Source organism: Pavona decussata, unplaced genomic scaffold (genome assembly GCF_977016875.1).
Source record: "Pavona decussata unplaced genomic scaffold, jaPavDecu1.1 SCAFFOLD_11, whole genome shotgun sequence".
NCBI classification, from domain to species: Eukaryota; Metazoa; Cnidaria; class Anthozoa; order Scleractinia; family Agariciidae; genus Pavona; species Pavona decussata.
Genome location: NW_028145434.1, coordinates 2,939,082 through 2,962,171, shown reverse-complemented (window position 1 = coordinate 2,962,171; position 23,090 = coordinate 2,939,082). Strand labels below are relative to the sequence as shown.

Here is a 23,090-nt window from a genome sequence, read left to right as displayed (position 1 = left end):
TTAAACTTAAAACTATGGAGATCATTTCGAGTTACGAAGGCCCAACTTTTCAAAATCAGGGTATTTTTCCAGCGTTATATCTCTGACACAACGTTGGTGACCCCCAATTTTTTTTGCATTTCTGACATCAAAAACTTATTAGCTGACCATACCTTAAGTATGAAAAAATCTGTAGGGCAGAACTTTTTCGCGCGAACGTCCTTAAGCAAAATACGCTATAACGTTGTTGTGTAAGCTAATTCAGCCTTGATCTGTTCGTATGTTTTAGCTGAATTAAGCACCAGTGTAAGATTGCTTAACTGGTTTGTTTGTTGTACGTGTTTCTCTGGATTTCGTAAGTGTAGAAATTCATGACGTCTACGTGTTGTTTACTATTCCTTTGTTCAAATTTGTTTGTTCCAGTCTTGTTACGTATCCCTCGCCACGTATGTCTTTTGTAAACATAAAACAATGTGGAAAACTAAATTGTTAATTAATTAATTACTTCCAACGAGATCAGGGAAACTGAATAAAGGTCATTTTAAATGTTTCCATTTTGTCGTTGAATGACCCTGAAACGACACTTCCGCTTCAATACCCGAAACTTATTGAGGTGGGTCATTCTACGCACGCAAGTTATTGGATTGTGGGTAAAACGTGATGTCGTCTTCTCTATTCTATTTCATAACGATTTCGAGGGCCATTGTTTTTTTGTTGTGTTTTTTTGGCTAGGAAACAAAACAGGGAGAAATACGAAACGTGATGAGACTCGTTTCAAAATATCATGAACCACTTGTTCGGCCGGCAGTAGGCTAAAGTGCTTAAGTGTCACAATTTCCCAGAGCGACTGAGTACTTCAATACGGCATGCATATTTAAAACACGTCTTTTTCAAATCAAATGAGATTTAAAGGAGCTCTCAAGCACTCAGGGCATCCCGCGTAAAAAAAAAAAAAAAAAAAATCGACCCGTTTTTAGACACGGTATGCCCCCTCAGGGCATCCCGCGTAAAAAGAAATCGACCCGTTCATATCGTGATGATATTGTGGGAAAAAATGAAAAGAACATGTTTGAATACAACGCTGTACATGTATGAGAATGTGCATGTAAAATATTACACTCATTTTTAGCGCAGCCAAGCGTCTGTTAAAGATATTTGTAGCGCTTGTTAAAACAAACCAAAGCGCTATCACAGAAGATCATTGCCATTTGTGGTTCATGAAAAGCAACATAATATTACGACCAGGTTTCCGACACTGTACGCAACTTTTAGCTTAACATGCAGCACCTGTAATCAAGCTATATTCAACTTTTCACCTTGCAAGTTTCCTCCAAATCTTATTTTACTATTATAGAAAAGAATGAAATAAATATCTCACTGCATTAAAGACCTGGAAATCCATTTGTTATTCCGGTAAATAGGAAACAAAATATTGGAGCTACTCAGAGAACTGACTCGTATTTAGTTCCCTAACGGTGCAATTATGATACTGCAAAATGAGCATTCTCAGCTAACAACTAAATTCGCTGCATCTCAGATTAATTTCGTCCAGTGAAAAATGTGATGCGACTCACATACTTTCTTCAATATCTGTCTTTTTTTTCAGCTAATTATCTTTAAATCTTTGTGTGCCCATTTGTTTTTTCTTTTAGAGTAAAGAAAGCGGAAAATTTTCAGAGAGCAAATATACGCAGGCATAGTTTAAGTTTGAAATCTCCCTCCTTAAATCAAATTATTGTGTTGTATTGTACCACGAGCGTCATCAATTGTTATTTTTTTTCTCGAACGCGTACAAAGCTACCTTTCCGGGTTAAAGGTACTGTACGTCGATGAAACAAAGGCCTTTGATTGGCCTAATAAAAGCGCTGCATTTCTATCTACGTGGCAATTGGCGTCTTAGAGTCAATATGCGCTTGAACGCTTTTGTTGCAGTAATTTCACTCTTCTTTACACTTCGACAGAGAGATGGAAATAAAAGTTGCAGCCCAGAAACAAATCTAGTACTCAGAAGTTTGCTAGTCAATGTGCCTGGTGCCACACAGATAAATTTGATAAACTACGATTGACAAAAATTGTTCATGGACGTAAAGTCCGATATCAATGATTGACATGAGTTGTGTCATCAAACTGAATATATTGCATCTGTAAAATAACAGCCAGTATACCAACAGTTTGAACATTATATTGTGACCTTATTATAAGGATTAAGCATCACACAAATAACCGAGAAAAGTAAGGTTTTGCAAATTAATTCTGACATACAAATATCGTGAAATCAATTAATTATTTACAAATTTAGAATTCATATTAAAACTGTAGGTTTAGTTGTTGAAAGGCACTGAAACGACTCTTCCAATTCACAAACCGTAACTCAGTGAACGACAGGGCTCATAGCGTTCGTGCAAGTTGTTAGATTCCGTGTATAAGAGTTGTATTTTCTATTTTTTTTCTATTAAACCTAGAGAGCCATTATTTTTCAAAGCATGCAAATTAAGGAAAAGAGAACATGCAGAAACCTCTCCCCCACCCCCCATCCCCCAGGCTAAAAAAAGCAAAAAACATGAAGACATTATATCAAAACATGTGCATTTACCACACCTAAATTACATGACACGTTACGATCCACTTTAACGCAGCAATGCGGTAAATTTTTAAAACGTGTCAGCACGATTATTGACTTAAAAGACATGCATATTTAAAACATATTTTATTCACTATCAAAGCAGATTTAAAAAGGTTTTGTGTTTTAATCAATCGAAATGAAGCTTTCTAAGGTGCAGTATTCTCTGGGAGTCTTCTTATAATGATGATATTGCAGGCAAAAAGCGTCTAAGTCTATTGAAATACAATAGAATTAATACATGTATGTGCATGTACAAGTGAAACGTGAAAATATTGAAGTATTTGTTTTACCAATCACTGCGCAATACCCGATTATTATGATAATTTTTGCAGTACATAAGGAGCAATATAATCTAACCATCCGGTTTTCGAGAGGTGCGTCACTTTAAGCTTGTCATACATGACTTTCAATGTTATATTAAACTTTTCGACGAGAAGTGTGTTTCAGAGATTTCATTTTTGCATTGCCTAGGTACAAAGAAACAGTACAGACCACTAAAGGCCTCAAAACCCTTTTGCAAGTCGGAGAAGATTACGAAACAAATTTTCGGGTTATTCGAGAGAAATGATGATATTTACTCCCGATTTCGATGAAAACATGGCATGACGAAATTGACACTCACCACCTCTCTGACTGTAATTTCATTTCAATTCTTGACATCGTCCAGTGAGGAAGATTACGCAACTTAAATCTCTTCTTCGTTTGTTTGTTTAGCTTGGTACGAAGGTTAGCTTTCATAAGATTCTGCTCTTTTGTTTGAACTTAAAACACACACAAAAAAACGGAAAAAACTGCGGGGGCAGTATCAGACCACATGCGTCACTAACTGTCATTATTTTACACCGCGTACAGTAGTGTCAAGCATTTTTTCCGTGTTGAACATATTGTACGTAAAGGAAACAAACGCCTTATTGGTCTTATAAAAGTGCTGCAGTTAACGTTACAATTATTTCTCTGACCTACATGGCAATCAGTGTGTGGGAGTCAATATGCGTTTGGAAGTTTTCCTTGGAGTAATTTTATTATTCTTTACACTGTCTGTCGGAGGTATGTTTTCCACTTTTTTACACCATAATTTGTTGCTTGGTGAAGGTACCTTTGACTTAATATCGTTCACTTGAATATTCAACTCACGGACAAACATGATGCAATGACCAGCCACGCCTTTTCAGTGTGTTTAAGGGGCTGCACATACATTTAGGACGAAGTATCAGACTTACGGATACTGAAAAATCATACCAACACAAATATTCCTAGAGAAAACTGTGTCTTCGTGCCTTCGAGTTTAAATCATTTACGCCGGACCCATTTAGCACATTGAAAATTTGTTTTATACTCATCGCACCTAGTGAAAGTTAATTTTATGTTAATTCTTATCCTTCTTTGAACTACTGAAAGTTAAATTATTTAAATTTTTAAACAAATATATGTTGTGTGTGACTATTTGTGTCTTTTAACAGTCTACCAAAACCATACCAATGCCATCCTTAATAGCTGAGAGCGCGTGTTCGTTTGCGCATCCCATGTCAAGGGGCACTGTTACGAAGATTTTGTTGTGTTTTAAACAAAGCTACTCAAATATTTAGCACATAACCTTTTCTCTAACATGAAATTGTTTGCAGAGCGCCGAGAAGTAAACCATTAACTGATTTCTCTGATTTCTATTTTATTTCTTACTTTTTGTTTGATTGATTACTCTTAAATTTTATATTTTATTGATTTTGACTAAATTTTTCGTTTTTATATTGTAAGCGCTTTTGAATGTTATATAAAAAGCGCTATATAAATTGATTATTATTATTATTATTCTCCAATGAAGGACTATCCATAAATCTGTTTTAAGCAATTTCTTCAACATACCCAGAAAGAAATTGAAAAAATTGGCCAATATTTTCAAATTGTAATCCATTTCCATCAAGCCATCCGCAGCAAAAGATAGCAAATACTAGAATATGTATACTTGTAGGGTAAATTGTTAACAGTATTAAAACATTATTTTAACATTTCCGTCGGTGTTTGTTTCACTGCCCCTCTAAGAAAAAATCTGAGCAGTGGACCCTGAAGATTAAACAAAATGAATTTATAAGTTGAGTTCGTCAGGACGTGTTGGATCAAATTTCCTTGTTTAAATTTGTTTGTTAATTTAGCAGTTATAAAGGATCTCTTCGATGTCAGTATAAACACCACAAAAAGCTATAATATAACCTACTGAACAGTACAGTACAACTATCCAAGTAAAAAATACGAAACGCAGCCCAAGAACGAACGCTTTACGTCTCACACCAAAGGCCTGCGAAGTTTATTAGCAGACAATTGTGAGACAAGAATTAGCTGGCGATCTAGAACACCATGGATTTCATTGTGCCCATATTAGGCCTAGGGCAAACGTCGAATCTAAGTCGCGTCGAATTTATTAAAAATAGGTTCGACAAAGAGTCGACTTAATTCCAGTGTGGTAGCAAACGTCAAACCTGCGTAGACCCTAATTCACAAGTTGCACTTCGTGAAACACAGAAATAAGCACGTGTCCCCGTGCTATTAGGGACCTTACGAAAACACCACGGCGACGGCGACGACAACGCCACAACACAAAAGGCTTAATGAGCAAAACCAATCGCTCTGCACGTGCGTTTTAGATTTTGGAACATTTCTTTGTCGTCCTCTGCAAAACAACAACGTGAAACGACCAAATTCAAGGTTTTGTGGAGAGCGTGAACACAGGACAGTGAATTTTTATTATTCTCTTCCTTAACTTGAACGGTGCTCCTACCAATTTGGTTCCTGGGTAGTTTGTCGTTTGTGTACAAGTTGAATGAGTTAAAATAATAGCGAAGTATAGCACAAATGAAATAAATTTATACTTTCAAATGACGTTTTCGTTAGCGTCACCGTCTTGCATTCGTAAGGTCCCTATTAATTCGATGCGCGGCTAGTTATTGCTAGGACTTGCTAGCGAAATGCCAAAATACAGTGCTCGTCGGGCTTTTCTTCAAATGGCAATTAATTGCGAAAAATAGAAAGAGAAGACTCAAACACTGAGCATTTATTGCAAATAGGCAATCCGCATTTCAATCATTTATATTTAGTGTTCATGAAACACAAAAAACACATTTCCATCACGCTTTGCGATGTCAACAATGGCTTTCGATAGCTCGCCATTTCTGGTCGCGAAATTGTCTTTGTACAGCGCATGCTCGTCAGGAGGGGAAATAGTGTTTGGCAGATGGGGGAGTCGGTATTTTTGTGACGTTTGCGCAGTCCATCACATTTGAATCAATTATTTTGTAATTTGCATGATTTATGAATTGAGTTCAGCGCGTGTTTAGAACGGCGTTTGCTGTAACGCCGAGCCACTGTCGCATTATCCGACTTGGCAAGTCGAACTTATGCTGGAGTCGAACTAATTAATTTAAGTCGAACTTAATTGCGGCAAACGTCGCACCATTCATGCGCCTATTTCAAAATTAATAGGTTCGACGAATTAAGTTCGACTAAGATTCGACGTTTGCCCCAGGCCTTAGTTACGTTAATAAGGTGTATTGGCACTGCGATAGAAACAACATACCAAAAGCACTGTAGACATAGTTGTTGTCTAAATTCTAAATTTAGTTCACTGTTAACTACTAGCAATCGACTGATATTCTCCATAAGTTTCATTTCTATAGCAACAGCCCTACCTTGTTTGATTTATTCCTAACCGAGGTCTTAATTGTGATGTTGTTGAATAGCGCTTAAACGGAACTTTGACATATCCGTTGTACGAAGCGTAACAATTCTGGAATGGTCCGTTAATTCTCCCACACTAACCAGTACTTCTATACCTTCTGCAGTTGCCGCATTTTCTCTACAAGTTTCTCTAATCGACCCCCGTGTCTTGCGCAGTTTTGCGCTCTATTACACCTTTGGTTTAAAATTTTAAGAAAACACGACAACAGTTTTCATGTTTCAAAGACATTTTTCGACAGCTCTTCTGTCATCTTCAGTTTAAATTATCAAATATAAAGCTGATTTATAATAAGTACTTACAAATGCAAATGAGAATATTGAAAAAATCAGGCGAACATAAACTATGGCATCATGCTTCAACAAATTTTCAACTCAAGATTAAAGAAGTGGAATATAGACCAACAATTGCACCATGCCAATTTTTAAAAAAACTCTCTTTCTAGTAGCACATTGTCACGTATTCTTTAATTATTCTGTTACTGTTTTTTTCTCTTTCATGTTAGCATTTGTAAGTACTTGTTATAAATTCAACTTTGTATTTAAAAATATAAACTAAAGATGACCAAAGAGCTGTCGAAACATGCCTTAAAAAATCAAAACTGTCGTCGTTTTTCTTAAACTGTTAACCTGCCGACTGCTATGCAGACGTTTGACTTAATATCTTCATTTTTTATCATAATACTGAAAACAAATTGTAGAAATTCTTGGTAACAGAGATAGACTTTGTCTGCCAAATTTATTTAATATTAAATACTTCTAGCGCTATCTGCAATAATTGGGAACATTAAATTAAGTTAACATATTTTTAGACTTTATTTAAAGATAGCTAAAGGTTTCTCTTTTCTTGGTTCAAATAGATTTTGAAAGACGTTTATGTTTACAGATAGGACCGGAGCCCATTAATTCGTTTTAACCGAGACGAAAAGCAAGTTGCGCGCACATTTTTTCGGCTCTCGCAACCAAGCGGAAATTTCAGGTATCAACCAAACATCGTATAACCACAGCTTCTGATTAACACAGAACCAAACGTTTATTCGTTTTAGCTCCCCCAAAATATGATATTGTACCCCCTGTTTAAGATAAAACGTCTTAAAACAACACCGCACCAGTATCTTTTTCCCATTCCACCAAATAAAGGTCTCTTTACCACCCTCAACTCCGGCTCAAGTCATTTGTGTGGTAATGGACGGTCATATAATGCCACGAGCCCCTTTCTTTCAATTATGAGATGAACATGCCGTTGTTTACCCCCTTGAAGCTAATAAATGAATCTATAAATAAATAAATTAGTTTATAAACAGTATTTCTGAACCTGTCTTCCTCGATATTTACAATCATTTCATCCCTTAACAGAGAAAGAAGAAATCACAGTTCACATTTACTATAAGACATGGTCTAAGGAAAAATGAAAACATCCCGTAACAGATAAATTGGTTGCTTTTATACCAATATAATTTACGGCGTCCGTCAACGTACACAAACGTTTGTAAATCACAACATTAATTTCCTCCTCGCTCCATCTTTCTCTTCCGCCACTTTTAAATCAAGATGAGGTTTCAGTTCTCTTCTGCTCTCTCGCAGAGGATCATGCTTCAACAGGCATGACCAATGAAACCGGAGAAACTATCAGGAAATGAACAATATTACTAAAGACGTCACAAACGCTGGTTTTTCTCATCCACTTAGGCCATAAGGTATTTTTTTAGTGAATTTTCCGCCATAGTTACACGATAAAAGAACTGCACGCATTCGGAGGGTTCATTAGTACATGATCGACTCGTTGATCGCGTTGAAATCAAAATGCGTCTCCAATCAGTGATTGTGGTGGTTTTACTCGTGTTCACGTTCACATTTTTAAAAGGTAAGCTTTTTCCTGAACTCACACTTATCATAGTTAATTGAAGGCAATGGTTATGAAACCTGACAAACTTCTTTGTTGTGTATATTTTGTTTGCCTTTTTGGCCTTGACCCTGCACAAACAACAATAGAATTTGGAATGTGTTGGAGCAACTGAACTGGTTAAAACAAAGGATTGTGCAGGGTCGCGGCCCTTCCAACATAAACTGCAGCACCATTGTTTTCATGGCAAGGTTTCATAACCAGTCCCTCAAGTAACTATGCACTTACGCAGCATTATTTATTACTTAGTCACGGTACATTCATTGACTGATCGCCGTACTTAAAAATCCAAGCAGCAATATCAACTGTTACCCTCCATACCTTTCAACTTCTGCATTGTTTAATGAAGGCACTGCACGCGCGCGAGTCGAATGAAATCTTTTCTTATTTTACCAACGTACGTAGGGCCTTACCAAATTTGAATCTCTGTCATGAAAGCTAAATTCGCTCATGAAATCAAGAATCTTGTTATATTGACAACGCCTACCGATATTTCAGCTCTAACAAAGCGTAGCTATTCTGATACAAGGCACTATAACATTTGTTTGGTTTAGATTTTGCTATTAAATAAACCTACTTTGAAACAATTTGGAATTAAACTGAATGTTCTTGGAACAGAAAATTGTTGTTCGAAACAAGATAACCCATGTGTGCATGCGCTAGCTCAACAGGATGAGAGACAAAACTGTTAAATATAAGCAGGATATGGATTAGCCATGATGCGTTTTCATAAGAATTTTTCCCTTATAATTGTGTAACTCTTTCTAAACAAACCAACTTACCAAAAAAAATTCACGTGACAGTTAACTATAATTAGCTACATCATTGAACACAAAATAACATTACCGAAAGGCCAGAGACATTATCCATTGGGAATATTACGTTTAAGTTCAAAAACGTAAGTAAGCCTGCTTTTTGTTTGAGTTGTGCCTCATGATTTCACCATAAAAGAGTTTAATACTTAGAGCTGCTTTTTATGTCAACACAATATAAAGTTAGGCGGAATTATGGTGTTGACATTAAAATAGTGTGACGCATTTTGTATTTTGAGTTCTTGCCGTATAAATAGAATTGTGCATATATTGTATTCATCGCCTCAGCTGTGGATACTGTACATTCTTGTAATATTCGGCATTGGTAATTGGTGGTTCTTCGGCTGGTATTTTTCTTTTTCACTTAATCCTTTAAAAAATAAAACAATTCGCTAGATATCCTACAAACAGTACACCAGGAAATCGTGCTGAAAATCGACATGTACAATATTTAAGACTTTTGTTATGAAGATGTGGATATTGTTTAATTTGAAAGGTATTTAAGAGTTTTTGCATGTTCATTTTTCTCAGCGACAAACAATGAAGCTGCATCGCTTGAGACATTTGAAGTTACCGCAGATGGAGAAGGTAAATCTATCTTCTAATTTGTGAATCTCTTGTGCATACTTATCGGAACTAAACACGAAAATGTACGCCAAAATGAGGGCAAATATGAAGTGTATTAATGGTTGGCACCTGACATCATGGCGGCCATATTGGTGTACAGGAAAAATAAGATTTTTCTCCTCTGGTGGAAGCTAACTTCAATTTTTATGCAAACTATGTGAACAAACTTTTCTTTTTGTTTTGTACACCAACATGGCGGCAATGCAAGCCACCTATTGTATTCCTCCGAAAAAAGCCCAACAATCATTGATTTGAAGAAAGAACTGAAATGGTTGTATAAAATCAAGCAAAACAACACAAAAAAATTTTCACTCGTCGAACAAAAAAAAAGGCGACTCGTAAAAATACCTAGCTGTGTTAAACAGATTTCCGCGCGAATAAAATCACTATGAAAGTAAAACATAATTGCATTCGACGTAGGAAGAACGCACTCCTAATACGGATTGGAGTCGAGATTGTATGGGATAATGTTGATTGCATGAATGAATGGATGGATCTTGGGACGCGTATCCGGCTCCCCCGCAGATGTTTTTGCAGGGGCGGGTGACATCACAAAGGAGAGGGAGCCTGGGATCGAGATCATCGAACGCACTCCCTAATCTTTAGGATTATTATTAGTTTACCCTCATTTTTTCCCACAACTTCAATTCGAATGTATTATTTGATAGGGAAATTGATATAAGACCTTTAATGTAATACTGATGGTTTCCCTAGTATGCGTTATATTGAATGTTATAGTAGACTGACTAAATTCATGCAAACATTTGCTTGTTCAGGGAAACTGGGCGAGGAAGCCGCTGTGCTGTCAGAAACAGCAGGGAATATCTTAGACGAAGGAAGTAAGTGTAGGGAAGACTTCCGCAATTCCAAGGCGCGTTTTTTATTTTTTTATTTTTTCACTGCCGCCACATACGTTAGTCTACTTGTGATTTGTTTGGAAATCACTTTGCACAACTGTGAGGTTAAGTTGGATTTGTAAGATATGGTTGAGGTTTCTTTGCTTTTTTAAACGAAAAAAATAGAAAATTCCCGAAGAACATATTATTACTTAATTAATTAATTACTTTACATAGCAAAGATGTAGATGTTGTTGATGTAGAGTAAGGTGGAAAAAATTTCCAAAAGCTCCTACCTTAATTGGCCAGGCTCGTAGAATCTGAAGAATTAACCAAGGCAATGCTTTGTCACTCAAATGATTAGTTGATTTACAGTTGATCAATACATCCTTTTTTGCCTTACAGATAGTTTAGAGGAGACGATGGCCAATGATGTCTCAGCCTTGGAAAATAATGAAGGTAAAAGATGATTTTCGCTGTTTTCGTAGCCACTTGTTTTGTCTTCATTCTTCGATTTTACAAAACAAAAAATGTTGTTAAACTAGTAACCTGACATTCCATTTTCCGTGCCAGCAAAATAGAAAGCAGCACTTTTCCAAATTGTTTTTGGAATTTCTCTTCATAAAGGATTGTGGAAGATTTCCGTTTTTTAGCGAATTTTTGACTAAAGTACACGTTAGCGCGCGTGTTCATACTGAGCTCATAATGTGTTAATTTCCTCTTGAATTCATTTCATTAAACTTTCATTATTAATTGAAAGACTCGAGTACGATTTTAGTACTAAGGTTTCTATTATACTAAGGTAACTGCCCCATTTTTACAATTTCAATCAGCCTCAAGGAGGTAAAAACGTTGACAAAAGTAGCAAAAATGGATGTATCTAAGTATAGCAGATTGTTTTTGATTTACAACTGAAGGATAACAAAACTTAACTGAATTTGGTTTTTACAATTTATTAATTATAATATTAATCAATATAGTTTTGCTTGCTTTCACCACAGCTTACGAACATTTAAACCTTGCCCACTTAAGACGAAAAATGTCTAAATACTCGTTAAGACCCAAACGCTTTTTTCTTCATAAAGTTAACTTTAAATATATAAATTTTCAACACTACAAGCCCAAATAGTGCCCTGTAAATAAAGGCATACAAATTACGTTTTCCTTGTCTCTTTTCTTTCAGATCCATCAGCCTCAGGTAATAATCTGTTAACCTTTGCTAGGTCAATTGATATATAGTTTAACCCTATTAAGAACGAAAATGACTTCATCAGAAATTTGTAAGGCAATAATTTGATGTGGTTGACTTTGAAGCTACCATGGTGACGAATTTTTTGACAGGCAGTTTAATCAAAAAATGGAAAATCTCTTCCAGTATGAAGGAAAAATACTTTTCTTCCAGTAACTTTTAGCAATTTCCGTAGCGGACATCAAAGGAAGCATTTTTGGACGTACTATCGATCGTCCAAATCTCGTCAAAGCTTTTATACTTGCGAAGTAATTAAGGAGGCAGTAACCCTTCTCGGCCATGGCTGAGCTACAAGTGTTGCAAAATAAGGCTGCTTGCCTTCAGTATTAGATCTTCCTGCCCATTCATCTGCATCTGAGGCGCTAAAGAGACTTGGATGGAAGCCCTTATTGCGAATGGATTGGAATGGTCCATCAGGCTGTTTTCATATATAAGTTACTTAAAAACCGTTTTTGCTACACGGTTCCAATCTTATTTGATGGCGATTTTCATGGTTATTATACCAGGTATAGAAATAATATCAGCAAATCCACTGCCAATAGAAAATGCGGCCACTGTTCATCAATTAATATTGGTTCAAGAATCTGGAACAGATTAGATCCCGCGACAAGGCAAGCAGAGTCGCTGACTGCTCTTAAACGTGAACTGTCAAAAGCCATTTTATGATCCTTTTAGTTCTACTTTTAACTTTATGGTATATATTTATTCATTTCTTGTTTCTATGATTAGTCTTTTATTTGTTCTTGGTAATTTTTTGAAGACCCTTCTATAAACCACTTTTTGTGACGTTAGCATTCCTATATAAAGATTACCCTCAACGTGAACAAACTTTTCACATTGAGTTTGTCGCTTTTAGAAACAGGTTGATGGGGCAGATTAATGTTAACTTCATGTAACCTCATGTTACCACTGCAAAACATCTAAACACGTAGATTTCAACTTGGCTGAAATATTTCAGGTTTTCGCGCACTAAGTTTCATATCTTTAGATTAATTTAGTATTTTTTCATTACGTATAATGACGTTATTATCGCATCTTGTACGCCTTAAACTACCCTTGTGAATCAGTTAGAAAATATTCCTAAATGTACTGTTCACGCTACTCGGACTCGGTACCATAGCTTTGAAATTCGCTGTCATTGAGGTTCTTAATCTCGTCCCCACTCTTCCTTGACGCGCGGCTGAACGTGACGTCAACCGTTGAGCTGACCGGGAAGGCACTCCCAGGCCACCTCGCGCTATTTTGCTCGGCGCACTCGATCAACGCGAAAAGGCCTAGGAGCAAGCCTGCGAGGCTACAAAAGACCAAACAGGAGCCAGGTCTCAAAAAGGGATTTTTTTGCCCTAAGTTATTTTCTTATTCCGGGTATGTTTTTGTAAAGTTTTTTTTCTCATGTACAGTCAAATGGTATGACTTAACAGTCAGTATGAAATCTCTTGTAGAATGTTCCAGCTATAGGTTCCTAAACGAATCTAACAGGGCCATGGGCTATTTCGAAGGCATCTCTTCCCTGTGCGATAGTGGACTGTCCGGCTGGTACAGATTCGGCGGAGGGGCTGGTGATCAGATGCCCGAGTCATGTGTCCCTAAGCTTCGTTGCGGTACGCATGTGCCAGGGTGGCTCAACGGAAGCCATCCGTCAGTAGCTGCTGGTGTAGTACAGCGTCAAGTTTGTTTCACCAGGAATAGTCACTGCTGTGATTGGTCAACTTATATCAGTGTCCGCAACTGTGGGGGATTCTTCGTTTATAAACTTCACCCACCACCTGCTTGTTCTTTACGTTACTGTGGCAACGGAGGACCATCTACACAAGGTGCTAACACATTTCAAATGCTTTATTTGACAGTAAACGTATAATTTAAAGGGAAACACATCTTCTGTAAGTGCTTGTTATTTGTTGTTGTTGTTCTAAACTTGTTTGTTTTCCTGTGGTGTGGCCTCTGTTAGTCATTGCTTTACAGTCTAGTAAGGTCTTGTATAGGTTCCATTTCTGCACAAACAAAATATTATAAACACTAATTAATACCATGCATTTAATAAGTTCTCTATTTCTTTCAGCGCCATCAACTTCAAGGCCGACTCCGAGTCCAACACCTACTTCCCCTTCAGGTAAGTAATGGATAAGAAAACTGCTGAATTGGTTCGTTTTCTTGAACTGAAAATAGAAAATCTGTAGATAGATAGATAGATAGATAGATAGATAGATAGATAGATAGATAGATAGATAGATAGATAGATAGATAGATAGATAGATAGATAGATAGATAGATAGATAGATAGATAGATAGATAGATAGGTTGTTCATTAGGAAATGGCAAGATATGGCATACACTACTTCAGAAGAAGAGTTGAGTTAAACTAACAATTAAGAACTGTTATGTTTCGGCGAAAACTCTTTATGGCTGGTGTATCCTTTTTCTACTTCACAAACATTCTGCGCATCTTGTGATTGTTCAAATAATAAGGGTTTCTAAAAACAAAGGCCAAAACATCATCAGCGCGGTTAACAACTATGCTGCAAAAAAGGATAACAGCAAGGTTGTTGAAATCTAAACGAAACTTAAAGGGTACCCATGTTTTTTTTTTAGATAATTAAGTGGCACTTTCCCTAAGAACGGTCCACTGCGTTTCGGGTCGAAAAAAAGTTTGCCCTCAAACTTTGCCCACTAAATCATCTTGGGTCATAAAAAAATGAAATGACTTTAGTTTTCGGAAATACGTTAAAATATATTTTTTACAGGCCACAACAGTCAGAGCGTTCGAGGACCTAAATTTGAGCGTGGCGAAAGTAGGAAGTTGCATAAAATTGAAGAGCTCGCTGCTTGAAAACCACGAAACGCCACAAAAATTCATTATAATTCCTAAGTCAAGTGTTTCTTCAAAGGTATTAAATGCATGTTTATTTTGATTTGTTTCAACTTTTAGGGTCACAAAAATTAATATTATTAATCCTCATTAGAACGCTTTCTGAAAACCGGTGAAGGTACCCTGTCTTTGCCGGCATTTATTTCACAAGTCCAGACCGACCCTGACTAAATTCCAACTGAACTTTGCTAAACAGATGTTAGGAAGCATAGAAATATAAAAATACGTTGCACTTTTTGGCTTCCTTGACTACAGCGACTTCGTACTTTTGGTGCTTTTTCGAATGTGAAACCCGCATTATGCAAATGAGGTTGTTGATCAAATTCAAATTGTTATAAATCAAAACATTCTTAATCGCTAAATTTCACCATTCTAAATCCACTTCACCAAAAAGCACACAAATATAAAAGCAAAAACGGTTTTACCCGTTTAAAAATGCCTAAAACCCTGATGAATTATTTAGTCCTGATCTCTGAATGCTGTGTAAAGAAATTGTAAACATTGAATATGCTAATTGCGTTGTGTGGGAAACTTAGTCCTATGTAAAAGTAATCTTTCTTCTCGCTGTTTTCTACTGGCAATTTTCAGTTTTTTTGAAAAGTGCTTTTGAAAAATTTTTACACGGTTTTAGTATAAAAAACCTTGAAGAAATACTTCAGCTTTAAATGGATGAGCACACACTGTGACATGACCTGCATTGAAATCGACAACACTTGACTTTTTTTTAAATCAATGTTGTGTCACACTCTGGGTTATTTCTTGATTGCCTTTTTATTTGGTAAATGGCTACTAAAAGGACAATGCTAACAAGACCATCTTATTTTTCCCTGATCTACGACCAACGTACAGAATGATTTGATGAAGAGAGTTTTGTTTTGCCGGATATGCATTTTAACGACATAACTCCCGCACTGAATTAGGTCATAGGTCAAGGTCTTTTAAACTTCTCAGTTTCCTTCCTGATTTTCTCTCAAATGATTCCATTCACCTCCGCTATAAATACATTGTTACATTTTATTCTCATACAAGATAAGCAATATTCAACACCTTATAATTAAAGCTTACTGGCGTGTAACTACTAACTTCTGGAATCTGAGATCCGAATTTGACTGCTCAAATGACGCCGCCCAACAATTACACAATCCTACCTTGTAACAGTGAAAAAGCGAGAGATATAAGCAAATAAAATATCTTTGGTTTCTGTTCTTGTCAAGTTTAAAATATGGACATCCTACGCGGAAGATGGCTTTTTCGGTATTTTCGGGCTCAAATTACCTCATTAATGAGAAGTTGTTCCCTTTCACTTTCGAAGCTTTATTTATGAACAGCCATATTGATAGTCGATTTATATTTGGCCCGGCGAATACAAGGACCTACAAACTTGGACAAAATAAAGGGAAAAATTAGCCCCCCATCCTCCCCTCTAAATCAATCAGTACGAATTCGCGTACAAAGCAAAACGTGCCATGTTTCAATCACTGGGAAAAAAAAAAGGGGGAGAAAGGCTGGTTGTCCAAGATTGTAGCTATCAATATGTTTGTTGAGACTCGCAATGCGTGCCAAACAAACACCCCCCCCCCCAAAAGTAGACACTGAAAATGCCGCTCAATTTGATCATTATAGCCATTTTTTTAACACGATAGCCGTTTGTACAGAGACCGGCGTAAATGAGGCCTGCAATATGGAGTAAAAGATTCTTGACACAATGGCAGGGCCGTCCCTCATGTTGTTATTATGATTTATCTCATGACGATCTTATAGTCCGGTCTTTCTCTATATACCTACATTTGTTGGCAGATATTTCACAAAATAACTCACCTCAAGCCTGGATTGGTTGTTTGTACAGATTCCTTTTCCGAAGTTGCATGTAAGATCTAAGGCGTATCATTCACAGAAGCATTGTGTTGGTTGCGGCAATTGGTGCAAATATCGTATTTGGTCAAAAAGAAAGTCAAATTACTCAAGGAAAGTTCTAGAACTGACTTCGGACTTATTTCTCGTGTTCGGGCTACTGCGCTACGCAGTCTAAGAGGCGTATGTGAAAGTACCTCATGAACATTCTTATCGGGGGATTTTGCAGTACAATTTCGTTTTAATACGCAATTTTTTTTGTGGGGGGGGGGAGGGTGGTCTTAACCCCCCAAAGACGATAAAATTGTACAATTTTTATTATAATCACAGAGAACTTCGCGTAATCGAGAGGGAGCACTTATTCGAGGATTTATGGCATTTTAGTGGACTGCCTGTCAACTAGCTTGGAGTAGTTTTAAAATTACACTTACACAAAAACAACACAGCAACAATGTACTTTACCGATCCTCCTTAATGCATGTGGGATTTGATTCTCCTTCACTAGGAGGAGAGCTCGTGTTGAATTTTCAGTAATAATGACTTTAAAATAATTACAGAAACAATGAGGCATTACACTCGAAATATCATCTACAACAAAAAGTGCAAGTTAGAAGCTTTATAGCATTTGCGGCCAAGGGCCTGGAGTGAAACTCTCAGAGCAAGCTAACAGCTAACTCTACCTATGACCAGAGTCCGCCGGGGTTGCAACCGGAACGCACACTGCACGGAAAAAACGCCTTTGCGCAAATCAAATGTGTGGTCAAAGTCTGTCAAAGGCCGCCTTTGATTACCTTTGATTCGAATCACAAGTGACAAAGGCCGCATTTGAATAACACGCGTCAAAGGTGGAGTCAAATTTGATTCGAATCAAAGATATTTGTAAATATATCACATATTTGATCCACCTTTGTAGCGCGTCAAAGGCGGAGTCAAAGTTGTTTGATTTCAATTTGACGCGCGTCAAAGGTAGGGGTTAAATACATTTGAACTCACATTCGATTCGAGTCAAAGGTATATGCATAGGCGTCACATATTTGACGTATTTTTGATGCGCATCAAATGTGTTGTCAAAAATTTTATGATATTTGACCTCATCTTTGATACGAATCAACAAAAGAGCAAATCCAATTTTTTGTGCAGCGGCATCGCGACGGACAGATAGACGGATTCTCCTTCCCTCGCTTCCTATAAAATCTTTTCTTTTCTGTACAGTTTTTTCCTTCCGACTTTCATGCACAAGATCCTATCAATTCATTTTGAGCAACATATTGATAATGCCCAGCTTTTGAAAATTAATAAATCACATGTTTTACAATAGTGAATTCAAGTTTTTCTCATTACTACATGGAATTTTTTTTTTTCGAACTGTAATAAAATAACAACTTGCACTTCAACAGATAAATGGCTCAAACAACTTCTAGTCGACCTATCATTTTTTTCGTGGTTCAGAAGTTTATATTATCTATGTATTGAGGAAGGCACTTTACATAGAGGGATGTACAGGCATCCTCCTTCTAGTTGACTTGTAAATTTCAGTGTTTTGTGATTTCAGATGGCAGTATGCCAAACTCAGCGACATATTTTATTTCTTAAAGGACCTTCAAGCTACGAATAGCAACTGAATGGCGTCAGCAAAGCAGGGAAATGTAATACTGAACGAAAAAATTAGTAATGAAAATAGGTTTCTTAAAACCTAAATACTGTTTAGCAGACAGACTAATTTGCTTTAAAATTCCCCGCAAAGTATCTAAAAATCGGAACAGAATAATTCACAAATTTTTGGCATTTTAAAACTATTAAAACCGTTTAGGCTTTTTATTTTGTGTGCTTTTCGGTGTAGTTAATTTAGAATGGTGAAATTTAGCGATTAAAAATGTTTTGATTCGTAACTGAATGGAATCATTTTAGAGAAAATCAGGAAGTAAACTGAGAGGGTTAAAAGACCATGACCTATTATGACCTTCTGCAGTGCAGGAGGTATGTCGTTAAAATGCCATATCCGGCAAAACAAAACTTTCTTCATCAAATCATTCTGTACGTTGGTCGTAGATCAGGGAAAAATAAGATGGTCTTGTTAGCATTGTCCTTTTAGTAGCCATTTACCAAATAAAAAGGCAATCAAGAAATAACCCAGAGTGTGACACAACATTGATTTAAAAAAAAGTCAAGTGTTGTCGATTTCAATGCAGGTCATGTCACAGTGTGTGCTCATCCATTTAAAGCTGAAGTATTTCTTCAAGGTTTTTTATACTAAAACCGTGTAAAAATTTTTCAAAAGCACTTTTCAAAAAAACTGAAAATTGCCAGTAGAAAACAGCGAGAAGAAAGATTACTTTTACATAGGACTAAGTTTCCCACACAACGCAATTAGCATATTCAATGTTTACAATTTCTTTACACAGCATTCAGAGATCAGGACTAAATAATTCATCAGGGTTTTAGGCATTTTTAAACGGGTAAAACCGTTTTTGCTTTTATACATAGAATGGTGAATTTAAGCGATTAAGAATGTTTTGATTTATAACAATTTGAATTTGATCAACAACCTCATTTGCATAATGCGGGTTTCACATTCGAAAAAGCACCAAAAGTACGAAGTCGCTGTAGTCAAGGAAGCCAAAAAGTGCAACGTATTGTTATATTTCTATGCTTCCTAACATCTGTTTAGCAAAGTTCAGTTGGAATTTAGTCAGGGTCGGTCTGGACTTGTGAAATAAATACAGGCAAAGACAGGGTACCTTCACCGGTTTTCAGAAAGCGTTCTAATGAGGATTAATAATATTAATTTTTGTGACCCAAAAAGTTAAAACAAATCAAAATAGACATGCTTTTCATACCTTTGAAGGAACACTTGACTTAGGAATTATAATGAATTTTTGTGGCGTTTCGTGGTTTTCAAGCAGCGAGCTCTTCAATTTTATGCAACTTCCTACTTTCGCCACGCTCAAATTTAGGTCCTCGAACGCTCTGACTGTTGTAGCCTGTAAAAAATATATTTTAACGTATTTCCGAAAACTAAAGTCATTTCATTTACTTATGACCCAAGATGATTTAGTGGGCAAAGTTTGAGGGCAAACTTTTTTTCGACCCGAAACGCAGTGGACCGTTCTTAGGGAAAGTGCCACTTAAGTTTCATTTCGGAAAGAAATGCCATACATTGGCATGAAAATAAATGTGTTCTGTTATGTCTATTTGCAATTTCGCTTTTCATTTTCCGAGTGTCTACGAGTAACTGGCTGAAAGCAAAACCACAACAACAACAACAACAACAACAATCGGTTCTACCATTCATCATTTTTACAAGTGAGCAAACGTGAACAAACTTTTCAAATTCAGTTTGCCTTATTTAGAAAAAGCTTGATGGGGCAGATTAATGTTAACTTCATGTAACTTCATGTTACCACTGCAAAACATCTTAACATGCCGACTTTTGATTGGCTGGAGTATTCCAGTTTTTCTCACACTAAGTTTCATACGTTTAGATAACTTTTGTATTTTTGCATTACCTTTAATCACGTTATTGCCGCATCTTCTGACGCCTCAAACTACCATTGTGAACCTCTTAGAAAATTTTCCTCAATGTACTGTTCATGCTATACGGACTCACTTCCATAGATTTTAAACCCTTTTATTGAGGCTCCTAATCTCGTCCTCACTCTTCCTTGACGCCCAGCTGAATGTGACGTCACCCATTTAGCTGACCGGAAAGGTTCTCCCATGCCATCTCGCGCTATTGTGCTCGGCCGAAAGCTCGGCTACCTCGATTAACGCAACTAAGCCTGGGAAGAAGCATGTGAGATTCCAAAAGACCAAACAATAGCCAAGTCTCGATAAGGGTTTTTTTTATAATTTTTTTTGTTAAAATCCCGACATGTTTTTGTAAAGATTTTTCTTACGTACAGTCAAATGGTATGACTTAACAGTAAGTATGAAATCTCTCTTAGAATGTTCCAGCTATAGGCTCCTTAACGAATCGAACAGGGCCATGGGCTATTACAAAGGCATCTCTTTCATGTGTGATCGTGAACTGTCCGGCTGGTACAGATTCAGCGGAGGGGCTGGTGATCAGATGCCCGAGTCATGTGTCCCTAAGCGTCGTTGCAGTACGTATGCGCCAGGGTGGCTCAACGGAAGCCATCCGTCAGTAGCTGCTGGCGTTGTACAGCGTAAAGTTTGTTTCCATTGGTCTACTGGCTGCTGTCAATGGTCAACTTATATCAGTGTCCGCAACTGTGGGGGATTCTTCGTTTATAGACTTCACCGACCACCTGTTTGTTCTTTACGTTACTGTGGCAACGGAGGACCATCTACACAAGGTGCTGACACATTTCAAAAGTTTTATATGACAGTAAATGTATAATATAAAGGCAAACAGATCTACAGAAAGTGCTTGCTTTTGATTTTGTTTTTTGATGTTGTTTTGGGCTTATTTGTACCCTTGAGGTGTGGCAATGTTATACAGTCTTGTATGGTCTTGTATGGGTTCCATTACTGCCCAAACAAAATTTTATAAACACTGATTAATACCATGCATTTAAAAAAGTTCTCTATTTCTTTCAGCACCAACAACTTCAAGGCCGACTCCGAGTCAAACACCTACTTCTCTTTCAGGTAAGTGATGGATGAGAAAACTGCTGAATTGCCTTGTTTTTTTTAACTGAGGAAAGAAAATCTGTAGATAGATAGGCCGTTCATTAGGAAATGGCAAGAGATGGCATAAAGTACTTTAGAAGTAGATCCATTAAAATGTGAAACGCTACTACAAAAGTCGAGTTAATGTTCCGGCAAAAACTCTTTATTGGTGGTGTATCCTTTTCGTAATGCACAAACGTTCTGCGCATCTTGAGATTGTTCAAATAATTAGGGTTTCTAAAAACAAAGGTCAAAACATCATCTGCAGGGTTAACAACTTTGCTGGAAACACCGATCAAAGAAAATTTATTGAAATCCAAAAGAAATTTCGGGTACCCATGACTTTTGTTTAGATAACTAAGTTTTATTTCGGAAAGAAATTACAATGTCATGTATTTTAAAGAATTTTTTTGTTGCTGTTGTCGAAAGAGACGTATGAAAAACTTTCGCTCAAGGGAGAAATAATATATAATGATTAAGCCTGGGCATCTCGGATAACTCGAACTCCCCCGCCAACTCGAACTGAGTCTCAATTCCCTTGGATTTGACCCAACTTTTTTACTCGGTTAACTCGAACTCAGATAACTCGAAAACCCCGCTAACTCAAAATTTACCCCGATAACTCGAATTTCTGGTTCTTATAACTCGCCGCGGATGAAATTGAGGTATCCCATTAGCTTTTCTTATCGTGTGATCGAATTCTAACACTAGATCAAAGACTGGAGCAATTTTATTTTAATTAGTGCAACGAACAGATAACAAAATGTATTAACTTCTCGTGAAATAAGTTTAATTTGCACTGTACTGTATACTGAAGTGCTGAAAATCAATAAATCATTAATTATTAACCTGGAAAATTGAATATTTTAACAGGCCATCTTACAGTTGTGTGCTTAGTGACTGGAAGCGAGGCTGGGGGTGACCTTGTTTTGATACAAACCTCACTGCTTTTCATATTTAGATCATGCTGTTCTTATGCTAACTAGTTTCATTTCCATATGAAAAGCAATGAGGTTTGTATCAAAACAAGGTCACCCCCAGCCTCGCTTCCAATCCAAAGCCAGGTCACTAAGCACACAACTGTAAAATGGCCTATTGACCCCGATAACTCGAAACCCCGCTAACTCAAACAGTTTTTCCTTTCCCTTCAGAGTTCGAGTTACCGGAGGTCTACTGTATTACGAATCAGAGTTGTTACATTTTGTGACTGTTAGTAAGGCGTTGTAACGTTGGTGATCGCTAACAAGCTTGTGAGGCTCTAAAAGACCAAACAAAAGCCAGGTCACGATAAGGGTTTTTTTTTGCCATAAGTTATTTTCTTATTCCGGATATGTTTTTGTAAAGTTTTTTTCTTACGTACAGTGAAATGGTATGACTTTAACAGTAAGTATGAAATCTCTTGTAGAATGTTCCAGCTATAGGCTCCTTAACGAATCTAACAGGGCCATGGGCTATTACAAAGGCATCTCTTCCATGTGTGATCGTGAACTGTCCGGCTGGTACAGATTCAGCGGAGGGGCTGGTGATCAGATGCCCGAGTCATGTGTCCCCAAGCGTCGTTGCAGTACGCATGCGCCAGGGTGGCTCAACGGAAGCCATCCGTCAGTAGCTGCTGGTGTTGTACAGCGTAAAGTTTGTTTCCATTGGTCTACTGGCTGCTGTCAATGGTCAACTTATATCAGTGTCCGCAACTGTGGGGGATTCTTCGTTTATAGACTTCACCGACCACCTGTTTGTTCTTTACGTTACTGTGGCAACGGAGGACCATCTACACAAGGTGCTGACACATTTTATATGTCTTATATGACATTAAATGTATAATTTAACGGGAAGCAGATCTACAGAAAGTGCTTGCTTTTGATTTTGTTTTTTGTTGTTGTGTTGGGCTTATTTGTTTTGTTGAGGTGTGGCCCTCTGTTAGTCATTGCTATACAGTCTTGTATGGTCTTGTATAGGTTCCATTACTGCCCAAACAATTAATTCAACGCA

At 37.1% G+C, this 23,090-nt stretch overlaps 1 protein-coding gene across 6 annotated transcripts in view; it reads left to right on the top strand.

Annotated features, from left to right (window-relative positions):
- Positions 1–3,519: 3,519 nt before the first annotated feature.
- Positions 3,520–23,090, top strand: part of LOC146488208 (uncharacterized) — a 71,285-nt gene continuing 51,714 nt past the window's right edge. For 2 of the 6 annotated variants that reach the window (XM_085121951.1, XM_085121937.1), the window contains exons 1-10: positions 3,520–3,649; positions 9,572–9,628; positions 10,444–10,506; positions 10,909–10,962; positions 11,687–11,701; positions 13,195–13,566; positions 13,812–13,862; positions 20,414–20,785; positions 21,030–21,080; positions 22,507–22,878. In XM_085121951.1, coding sequence (XP_084978077.1) covers positions 3,592–3,649; positions 9,572–9,628; positions 10,444–10,506; positions 10,909–10,962; positions 11,687–11,701; positions 13,195–13,566; positions 13,812–13,862; positions 20,414–20,785; positions 21,030–21,080; positions 22,507–22,878 — 1,465 coding nt within the window. In that variant the 5' untranslated portion in view covers positions 3,520–3,591. The remainder of the gene's footprint in view (positions 3,650–9,571; positions 9,629–10,443; positions 10,507–10,908; positions 10,963–11,686; positions 11,702–13,194; positions 13,567–13,811; positions 13,863–20,413; positions 20,786–21,029; positions 21,081–22,506; positions 22,879–23,090) is intronic. The other 4 variants (XM_085121943.1, XM_085121959.1, XM_085121964.1 and 1 more) reach the window with 4 other exon arrangements.